The 11,271-nt window shown below is 43.3% G+C and overlaps 2 protein-coding genes across 2 annotated transcripts; both read left to right on the top strand.

The window, feature by feature from the left end:
* Nucleotides 1-1,454: 1,454 nt before the first annotated feature.
* On the top strand, nucleotides 1,455-2,951 carry LOC117130519. The gene is made up of 3 exons (XM_033283323.1): nucleotides 1,455-2,188; nucleotides 2,285-2,746; nucleotides 2,828-2,951. The coding sequence occupies exons 1-3, from the start codon at nucleotides 1,455-1,457 to the stop codon at nucleotides 2,949-2,951; spliced, it is 1,320 nt and encodes a 439-aa protein (XP_033139214.1).
* Nucleotides 2,952-3,887: 936 nt separating this feature from the next.
* LOC117130517 lies at nucleotides 3,888-5,137 on the top strand. The gene is made up of 2 exons (XM_033283322.1): nucleotides 3,888-4,610; nucleotides 5,090-5,137. Exons 1-2 carry the CDS (start codon nucleotides 4,076-4,078, stop codon nucleotides 5,095-5,097), a joined length of 543 nt encoding a protein of 180 aa, XP_033139213.1. The 5' UTR covers nucleotides 3,888-4,075; the 3' UTR covers nucleotides 5,098-5,137.
* Nucleotides 5,138-11,271: the final 6,134 nt, after the last annotated feature.

The following is an 11,271-nucleotide window of genomic DNA, read 5'->3' as shown; positions in this document are numbered from 1 at the left end:
TCTCTTGACAGATAACAAGTTTGAAGTAAATTCAGGCATGTAGAATGCATTAGACTCTTTATTAAACAGTTTCAACCTACCAATGCCTCTAATAGGAATTCTATCTCCATTAGCAATCATGACATGACCTTGGGTAGGTTCTATATCCGTAATCAACCTGTTATCACTAATCATGTGATGAGATGCACCAGAATCAATGATCAAAGGTTTATGTATATCCTTAGCTAGATGACTTCTAGGATGATCATTGTTAATTTTTAAGTTCTCAAGTACTCCTAAGAGTTTATTAGCAATGCTATGTTCAGTTTTACCAATCAAGGGACTCTCTAATATGTCTAGCAACCTATCAGTTCTACTAGACATAGTATGAGCAGCAAAAGAATAACCAAGAGTATTGGGTCTTAGTTTGTTACCAGACTCTTTAAGAGCTTTGATGAGTGCATCTATGTCTGACTTCCTGATCACCTCATGCTCTAGGTTCTTTCCTCCTGAGTGGTGAGAAGAGAGAGCTCGCCCTTCACTCTCATTCACTTGTGAGGATGTACCAGCCCCGGATGCACTGCCACTGCTTGTCTCGGTGGACATGTGAGCTCTGGCTTCTCTCTCCTTGTTGAATTTGCTTGGCTTGAGGTGAGGGTGAAGTATGTTGAAATGAGGTGATGCAACTATGTGATATGAAGCTAGAGAAGGTTAGAGGCTTGAGGATGAAGTTAGGGATGTGAGTGTACGGACAGGCCGTACAAGGTAAAGAAGAAGTTACCATGACCGTTTAACCAAGAGGGGAGTAAACGGATCATTCTTACCTTCTACCATGCTCTACTTGGATCAGACCGTTGAGAGAGCTTGAGGAGCGCATCTGACAGGCTGTGCCAGGCTGTGACAGACTGTCAGCATCCTAGTCAAAGATCCAAGATGCTTCACACGCGGGAAGAAGCTCATTGGATGCTTTATGATATGCGCTCCTCTCCTGGTTGACTACACATGCTTTAGCTTATCTTTAAACCTTGTAAACCCTAAGCTCTCATACTATATAAGTTGTAACCTCATCAGATTAATGATTAACGAGATTGAATCACTCTCTCTCTACTCTCTCTCTAGTTTAAATCTCAAAGTCTCTTAATCACTCTCAAACCATGATACTTGTTTGAATCTTTCACTAAACTTCTCTTTAATCTTTCTTAATCTCTCAATACCTTCTTAAATCTCTAAAATCTCATGGTATCAGAGCCAGGTTGGCTTTGGTATTGAGAGATCTTAGTTCCTTTGTGTGATTCTTACTCATTCCTTCTTTGTGTTCTTGCGTTTGTTCTTGATACTTCCGGGAAGTCTTGTCAGTGTGTTGAAGTGTCTTACCCTTGGTTCTTTGGTCCCGTGTGTTCTTGAAGATCTGGTGTGGTAGAAGCTCAACTGAAGTACAAGATTGAAGACTAGAAGTAACTAGAGGCAAAGAGAAGATGGAAGGAAACTACAGTAAGCTTGTTACGGTTCCGGTTGCCTTAAAAGGTGTAGGAAACTACTTGTTGTGGTCTCGGCTGGTGAAGACTGCTATTGGGAGGCTAGGGTTGTGGAACCACATCACGGATGATGGTCCAGAGCCAGTGGCCAAAGGGAATGAGGAAGCTGAGGGTGGAAAAGTACTCACTGAAGCTGAGGTGAAGAAGAAATGGGTTCAAGAAGATCTGATGGTGCTGTCCGTGCTACACAGTTCTATTGAAGTCCCTTTGCTTGAAGCCTACATCTTCTGTGAGACACCTATGCACCTATGGGAGACGCTCCAGAAGACATTTGGAGATGTCTCAAACCTTAACCGTGTGTTTGAGTTGAAGAAAGCCATCACCTCCTTGATGCAAGGTGGTGTGGAGCTTACTACACACATTGGGAAGTTCAGAGCTCTTTGGTCTGAGCTGGACAACCTGCGCCCAAGCACCAGTGATCAAGAGATCATCATGGAGAGGAGAGAGCAGGATCAAGTGTTTGGGTTGTTGATGACCTTAGACGTGTGCTACCAGGATGTCGTAAAGCACATGCTGAGATCGCCAAGCCTACCAACAATGGAGGAGGTGTGCTCTCAACTGCAAAAGGAGGAAGGCTCTCTAGGCTTGTTTGGAGGAAAGGGGGAGCTACCTATGGCTCATCAGGCTGAGGATGTGCAAGCAAACAAGGCGGGTTACAAGAATGATGGAAGGAAGTATGGTGACCGCTTTGAAGGGAATTGTGATCATTGCAAGAAGCCAGGCCATAAGAAGAGCCAATGCTGGATACTTCACCCTCACCTCAAGCCAAGCAAATTCAACAAGGAGAGAGAAGCCAGAGCTCACATGTCCACCGAGACAAGCAGTGGCAGTGCATCCGGGGCTGGTACATCCTCACAAGTGAATGAGAGTGAAGGGCGAGCTCTCTCTTCTCACCACTCAGGAGGAAAGAACCTAGAGCATGAGGTGATCAGGAAGTCAGACATAGATGCACTCATCAAAGCTCTTAAAGAGTCTGGTAACAAACTAAGACCCAATACTCTTGGTTATTCTTTTGCTGCTCATACTATGTCTAGTAGAACTGATAGGTTGCTAGACATACTAGAGAGTCCCTTGATTGGTAAAACTGAACATAGCATTGCTAATAAACTCTTAGGAGTACTTGAGAACTTAAAAATTAACAATGATCATCCTAGAAGTCATCTAGCTAAGGATATACATAAACCTTTGATCATTGATTCTGGTGCATCTCATCACATGATTAGTGATAACAGGTTGATTACGGATATAGAACCTACCCAAGGTCATGTCATGATTGCTAATGGAGATAGAATTCCTATTAGAGGCATTGGTAGGTTGAAACTGTTTAATAAAGAGTCTAATGCATTCTACATGCCTGAATTTACTTCAAACTTGTTATCTGTCAAGAGATGCACTACTGATCTTGATTGCAATGTTATTTTTAGTCCTAATTGTTAAAATGAGTTGTTCAATATATGGGGAGATGGCTTAAGGAGTTGAGGATGTGAGAATGTGGAGGCAAAGGGAAGGAAGGTTAGGGATCGACCAGGCCGTACAAGACGCCGTACCGGCCGTACCGTCCGTACTGTCCGGGTCGATCCATAACTCGACCAAGAGGGAAGTTACCCGGGTGAAAGGGTTAAACGGCCAAAGGGGTTTACCTTAAGGGAAATGACCGTTTGGATGGATAGAGTGACTGAGCCTTATCCACACAGGCTGGAACAGGCTGTAAAGGCAAAAGGAACCGAGTCCAAGATGCCAAAAGCGTGTGACATCTCTCATTGGATTAGTTTTGAATTAAAGCAACCTTATCCTTGACCTCACATGCTTAGTCTCTCTAAAACCCTTGTATCTGATCCTATATATTGTAAACTCTGCCTTGATTAATGAATAACACGAGTTCATCATGTTTCTCTTCTACATTTCATAAATCATCTCATCTCACTTTAATCTTTCTCTAAATCTCTCAATACCTGTTCAACTCTCTAAAATCATATGGTATCAGAGCAAGGTTGGCTTTGGTATTGAGATTTAGAGTGTTCTTCAGCTTCAGTTCATACTCTTTCATACTTTCTTTTCGGTTCTAACAAAGCAAGATGGAGGGAAACTACAAGGTCATTACAGTTCCTGTTGCGTTGAAGGGTGGTAGTAACTACCTGTTGTGGTCAAGGCTGGTGAAGACAGCCATTGGGAGGCTAGGGCTGTGGAGTCACATCACGGATGATGCAACCAAGCCAGTGGCTAAAGACGGAGAAGGAGATGAAGGTGTGGGAGATCAAGTTGCTGCTGCCGAGAAGAAGTGGATTCAAGAAGACTTGATGGTGCTTTCAGTGCTACAAGGGTCCCTTGAAGAGCATCTCTTGGAGGCCTACAGCTACTGCGAGACTCCAAAACACCTGTGGGAGGTACTCCAGAAGACATTTGGGAACGTTACCAATCTGAACCGCGTGTATGAGATTAAGAAGGCCATCAACACACTGGTACAAGATGGGGAAGAGTTCACCAAGCATTTGGGCAAGTATAGATCCTTGTGGTCTGAGCTTGAATCATTGAGGCCAAGCACCGCGGATCAAGAGCTACTCATGGAGAGGAGGGAGCAGGATCAGGTGTTTGGATTGCTGTTGACACTAGATCCCCCATTCAATGATGTGATCAAGCACATGTTGAGGATGCCGAGTCTTCCATCTATGGAGGAAGTGTGTGCGCAGATTCAGAAGGAAGAGGGGTCACTTGGTATGTTTGGAGGGAAAGGAGACATGGCTCTGTCCAACAAGGCTGAAGCAATCCAAGCAAACAAGGCTGCTTACCGTGGAGAGGAAAGGAAGTTCAGTGGAAACTGTGACCATTGCAAGAAGCCGGGACACAAGAGGAGTCAGTGCTGGATCCTACACCCCCATTTGAAGCCGGCCAAGTTCAACAAGGAGAGAGAGGGAAGAGCTCACCTTTCTGCAGAGACAAGTGAAGCTGGCGCATCAGGAGCTGGCTCATCTGGTCTTGCGGGTGAAAGTGAAGGAAGAGCCTTAACCTCTCACCACCAAGGAGCTGTGAAGAACATGGATCATGAGGTGATCAAGAAGTCAGACATTGATGCCTTGATCAAAGCCCTTAAAGAGTCTGGTAAAGCCCTTGGTTATTCCTATACTGCTCATGTGTTGCCTAGAACTTGTGATAGCTTGCTAGGAAACTTTGATAGAATGGGAAATGAACCAGATAGATATACAACCTTTGCTGCTGATAGGATGTCTAGAAATGAATCCACATTGCTTGATCTCATTGATAAACTGAAACTGGTAAAAGAATCACCTAGGAATCATATTGCTCAAGGAATAAAACCATTGATTATTGATTCAGGTGCTTCACATCATATGATAAGTGATGATAGCCTTATAAAGAACATAGAACCGGCTCATGGACATGTAATGATTGCAAATGGTGATAGAATTCCTATTAGAGGTGTAGGAGACTTGAAACTGTTTAATAAGGATTCTAAAGCTTTGTACATGCCTGAGTTTACTTCTAATCTATTATCTGTTAAGAGGTGTACCAATGATCTTCAATGCAATGTTATTTTCAGTCCTAATGATGTGAAATTTCAGGATATTGAAAGCAGTAAGTTGATTGGGCAAGGAGTAACCAAAGGAGACCTTTATTTACTTGAAGACCTTTCTTTCATTTCTAGTTCTAGTTGCTTGTTGAGTTCCGTTTTAAGTAGAGGTGCATTGTGGCATTCTAGGCTAGGACATCCACATGTTAGAGCCTTAAGCTTAATGTTACCAGGTGTCATGTTTAAAAATAATGAGTGTGAAGCTTGTATTTTGGGAAAACATTGTAAGACTGTGTTCAAGAGATCTACTACTATCTATGATAAATGCTTTGATCTTGTTCATTCTGATGTATGGACTGCTCCATGCTTATCTAGGGACAATTACAAATACTTTGTCACATTCATAGATGAGAAATCCAAATACACCTGGATAACACTAATTAAAACAAAGGATAGGGTTCTAGATGCATTTAGAAACTTTCAATCATATGTTTCTAACCAGTATAATGCCAAGATTAAGATTTTCAGGTCTGATAATGGTGGAGAGTATACTGGCCATGCATTCAAGAACCATCTAGCTCAACATGGGATACTTCACCAAACGAGTTGCCCTTATACACCTCAACAAAATGGAGTGGCTGAGAGGAAGAACAGACATCTTATGGAAGTGGCTAGATCAATGATGTTCCAGATGAGAGTGCCAAAGAGATTCTGGAGTGATGCTGTGATCACGGCTTGCTACCTAATCAATAGGATTCCAACCAAGATCCTGGAAGATAAAGCTCCTTATGAAGTTCTCAACAACAGCAAGCCAGTCCTAGATCACCTAAGAGTGTTTGGGTGTGTAAGCTATGTTCTTATCCCGGGAGAGATGAGAAACAAGCTGGAAGCAAAGAGTATCAAAGCTATGATGATAGGATACTCAACCACACAGAAGGGATACAAGTGCTTTGTTCCTGAGTCAAGGAGAGTTCTTGTATCAAGAGATGTCAAGTTCTTTGAAGAGAAGAGCTACTATGAAGATAAAGATTGGAAAGAGCTGGAGGATCTTTCACAACCTTCAGATAGAGCTACAAGCTTGAGACAGATACTAGAAGGTCTTGGAATTGGAATGTCCCAGGAGTCGACAGAGAATCAGTCATCTGAAAGACAAGAAGCTGAAGAACCATCTTACCTTGATCATGAGGGAGGGAATGGAATTGAGTCGGATGAGAATCAAGATTTTGCGGATCATCCTGATCAAGGTGGAGCTGAACCAAGTAATGAAGAGCCTAATGAGCTACCAGAACAAGGAGAAGTGGAAGCTACTGAAGTAGAAGCACCAGAGCAAGCACCAGCTGAGGTACCATTAAGGAGAAGCACACGGCTGAAGAGAGATGCTTCCAACTGGGTAAACACGAGAGCGTACTACAATGCCCAGGCTGTGGAGCATCCTTCTCAAGCTGTGTGTTCATTTGCTTGTTATCCAAAGGAGCATTGCGCATTCATGATGAGCCTAGATGAAAGTAGTATACCAAGATCATATTAAAAAGCAATGCTACATCAAGATTGGAAGGAATCTGTTGGAGATGAAGCAAATGCCATGATAAAGAATGACACTTGGTTTGAAAGTGAGTTGCCAAAAGGAAAGAAGGCAGTAACCAGCAAGTGGATATTCACCATTAAGTATCTACCTGATGGAACCATTGAGAGAAAGAAGACAAGACTGGTGGCTAGAGGATACACTCAAACATATGGGGAAGACTATATTGATACCTTTGCTCCCGTTGCCAAGCTACATACAATAAGAATTGTATTGTCTCTTTCTGTGAACCTTGAGTGGGAGCTTTGGCAGATGGATGTGAAGAATGCCTTTCTTCAAGGAGAGCTAGAGGATGAAGTGTATATGCATCCACCACCAGGCCTAGAGCATCTGGTGAAACCAGGGAATGTATTGAGACTCAAGAAGGCAATCTATGGGTTAAAGCAATCACCTAGAGCTTGGTACAACAAGCTGAGCACTACTCTGAATGGGCGTGGGTTCAAGAAGTCAGAGTTGGATCACACCCTCTTCACCCTCACTACACCTTCAGGTATCATCTGTCTACTTGTATATGTTGATGACATTATCATAACAGGTAGTGATAAGGCTGGTATAAAAGCCACAAAGGAGTTTTTGAAATCTGTGTTTGAAATCAAAGACTTAGGGGAAATGAAATACTTCCTTGGAATTGAGTTGTGTAGATCTAAGGAAGGATTGTTCATTTCCCAAAGGAAGTATACACTTGATCTTTTGAAAGATGCAGGTATACAAGGAGACAAGACAGCAAAGATGCCTCTTGAAGATGGATACAAGGTTCCACGTGAGGGGGAGGTTGAAGATAGCAAGGCCTTTCATGATCCAAAGCTATACAGGAAGCTAGTAGGGAAGCTCATCTACCTCACAATCACACGACTAGACATATGCTTTGCGGTGAACCAAGTGAGCCAGCATATGCAAGTCCCAAAGGATCATCACTGGCGCATGGTGGAGAGACTTCTCTTGTATCTGAATGGGACGTCAAGCCTTGGAGTGTGGATGGGATGCAACAAGAGCACTGAAGTGGTGGGATACTGTGATGCGGATTGGGCTGGAGATAGAGCAGACAGGAGATCAACCACCGGCTATTGTACATTCATTGGAGGCAACTTGGTGACTTGGAAGAGTAAGAAGCAGAAGGTGGTGTCTTGTTCAAGCGCTGAAGCTGAGTATAGAGCAATGCTGAAGCTTACCAATGAGTTGGTATGGATCAAAGGAATCTTGAAGCACTTGGAGATAGAGCAGGGAACTCCAATGACTATGCATTGTGATAATCAAGCGGCTATACACATTGCAACCAACTCAGTCTTCCATGAGAGAACCAAGCACATTGAAGTTGATTGTCACAAGGTGAGGCAGATGATTGTCTTGGGAGTGATCTTGCCATGCTACACAAGGAGTGAGGATCAACTTGCGGATGTGTTCACCAAGGCCGCAAGACAAAAGACTATGGAGTCCATTCATACCAGATTGGGGCTCATAGATCTTTCCCCAAGGAGCTGATCCCCTTTGCCATGAGGTCTTCACTCTTTTTCCCTCATCAAGGTTTTGTCCCAATGGGTTTTCCTTGGTGAGGTTTTTAATGAGGAAGATCTCATGGTGGTTCCAAGCTTAACTAAGTTACTAAGTTAAGCTTGAGTGGGAGTGTTAAAATGAGTTGTTCAGTATGTGGGGAGATGGCTTAAGGAGTTGAGGATGTGAGAATGTGGAGGCAAAGGGAAGGAAGGTTAGGGATCGACCAGGCCGTACAAGAGGCCGTACCGGCCGTACCGTCTGTACTGTCCGGGTCGATCCATAACTCGACCAAGAGGGAAGTTACCCGGGTGAAAGGGTTAAACGGCCAAAGGGGTTTACCTTAAGGGAAATGACCGTTTGGATGGATAGAGTGACTGAGCCTTATCCACACAGGCTGGAACAGGCTGTAAAGGCAAAAGGAACCGAGTCCAAGATGCCAAAAGCGTGTGACATCTCTCATTGGATTAGTTTTGAATTAAAGCAACCTTATCCTTGACCTCACATGCTTAGTCTCTCTAAAACCCTTGTATCTGATCCTATATATTGTAAACTCTGCCTTGATTAATGAATAACACGAGTTCATCATGTTTCTCTTCTACATTTCATAAATCATCTCATCTCACTTTAATCTTTCTCTAAATCTCTCAATACCTGTTCAACTCTCTAAAATCATACTAATGATGTGAAGTTTCAGGATATTAAGAGCAGTAAGTTGATCGGCCAAGGAGCAACTAAGGGAGACCTTTACATACTTGAAGATCTCTCCCCTATCTCTAGTTCTTGTTGTTGAGATGAGGAGTTGATATGAAGACTTAGAGAACCTTGGGTAGAGAAAGAATGAGGTGAAGAAGCTGTGTGGAGAGTTTGGGAAAGCTTAGGTTGAGACAATACCGTACTGGCCGTACAAGGGCCGTAGCATCCGTACGAGTATGGATCAACCAAAGCTCATGTATAGGCAAGTTACCTTTGCGGGAGTGAAATGGTAAACTTGGGAGGAGTTAACTTGGGAGTTACTGATCCGGACGTTGGAGAAAGGATAAGGGACGCGGCTTGACAGGCTGGATGAGAGCTGTAAAGTGAAAGCAACCTTATCCTCTCCGGTCACACATGTGAAGCACCTGATTGGATCAATTTGAATTAGGCGCTCCTCTTCTCCTTGACTACACATGCTTTACTCACTTTAGTCTCATGTAACCCTAGGATCTTAAGACTATATAATGTAACCTCTCTCATTAATAAAAGATTAGATAGTTCTATCCTATTAACCTCTCTACACATTTCAATCATGATTATCCATTAGTCACTAATCCGTTCTCTACTCATTCTAAATCATACTACTCTCTCATATACAACTCAGATTCTCTAAATCTCATATGGTATCAGAGCCAGGTTCTAAAGAATCTGAGTTCTTGATTTGAAACGTTGAGGAACAAGTTTGAAGCTTTGAAGCCATCCGAGGAAGATCAAAGCTCAAAGGTGTTCATCTTTGCGTGTGTGTGGATTCTAGACAAGTTCAGATCAGCTCTTACAAGATTCGTGGGTTCAAGGTCTCATCTAACTCAAGCTTTTGAAGTCAAGTTGTGTTAAGATGGAGAACATGAAGATGAAGGTGGCGATTACCTTTAAGGGGAACAACTACCTGGTGTGGTCTCGGCTAGTGAAGACAACCATTGGGAGTAAGGGCTTGTGGAGTCACGTTACAAATGGTGAAGCTCCAAAGCTCATTACTCAAGGAGAGGGCCAAGAAGAGGTCTCAAGTGAAGCTGTAGAGAAGTGGCAGCAAGAGGACATGGTGGTGATGTCTGTTCTTCATGGGTCGTTGGAGCCGGCGATACTGGAGGCATACAGCTACTGTGAGACAGCCAAGGAGCTGTGGGACACTTTGAAGAAAGTGTATGGGAACACTTCAAACCTGAGCCGGGTCTTTGAAGTGAAGCAAGCCATCAACAACCTAGCACAAGAAGACATGGAGTTCACCAAGCATTTGGGAAGGTTCAGGGCATTGTGGTCCGAGCTAGAGATGTTGAGGCCAAGCACAACCGATCCAGATCAGTTGAATGAGAGGCGCGAGCAAGGCAAGGTGTTTGGGTTACTACTCACGCTGAGTCCTGCCTACTCCGGTCTCATCCAGCATATGTTGAGGTCTGATAAGCTTCCTGATCTTGAGGATGTATGCTCACAGATTCAGAAAGAGCAAGGCTCTATTGGTTTGTTTGGAGGCAAAGGAGGGCTCTCATTGGCAAACCAAGCAGCTCAAGCTGATCAGAATGAAGCTCCTCAAGCAAACAAGGCGGTTCATGGCAAGTATGAGGACAAGAGGTTCAATGGGAACTGTGATCACTGCAAGAAGCATGGGCACAAGAAGAGTCAGTGCTGGATTCTCCACCCTCACCTGAAGCCGGCTAAGTTCTTGAAAGACAAGGAGGCAAGGGCACACATGACCGAGAGCTCCTCGGGTGCTGGCTCATCAGGCAGGGCAAATGAAGGAGATGTGCGTGATGTGGGTGATGGGAAGTCGCTTGTGGCTTACACAGGAGGGCCAAGCAACAATGACTACATCCGGAGATCAGACATGGACGCCCTCATCAAGATGCTCAAAGAAAACGGTAACACAAGTAGTATCAACTATGGTTATTCATTTGGTGCATCCCTGATTGAGAACATAACTGATAGTATTGAAAGTGATTCTAGAAGTGCTAGGATTGAAAATGCTTTCATCAACTTAAGGAATGATTATAAACCGGTTAGGAATCCTTATCAAGCTCACATTGCTAGTAATAAGTCTAAAGCATTGATAGTAGACTCTGGTGCATCTCATCATATGATAAGTGACACTAGATTGATTAAGGATATTGAACCTGCCAATGGAAATGTAATGATTGCTAATGGTGATAAAATTCCCATAAAAGGGATAGGAAAACTTAAGTTGTTTGAAAAAGAATCTAAAGCCTTCTACATGCCTGAGTTTACATCTAATCTATTGTCGGTTAAGAGATGTGCTACTGACTTGCAATGCAATGTTATATTCAGTCCTAATGATGTAAAGTTTCAGGATATTAAAAGCAGCAAGGTGATTGGGAAAGGAGTTACTAAAGGAGACCTTTACTTACTTGAAGATCTTGCTTCTGTTCCTAATCATTGTTGTTCATTTACATTTGCTT

The sequence above is a fragment of the Brassica rapa genome, unplaced genomic scaffold (assembly GCF_000309985.2).
Source record: "Brassica rapa cultivar Chiifu-401-42 unplaced genomic scaffold, CAAS_Brap_v3.01 Scaffold0526, whole genome shotgun sequence".
Lineage (NCBI taxonomy): Eukaryota > Viridiplantae > Streptophyta > Magnoliopsida > Brassicales > Brassicaceae > Brassica > Brassica rapa.
This window is presented reverse-complemented; position numbering and strand designations above follow the sequence as displayed.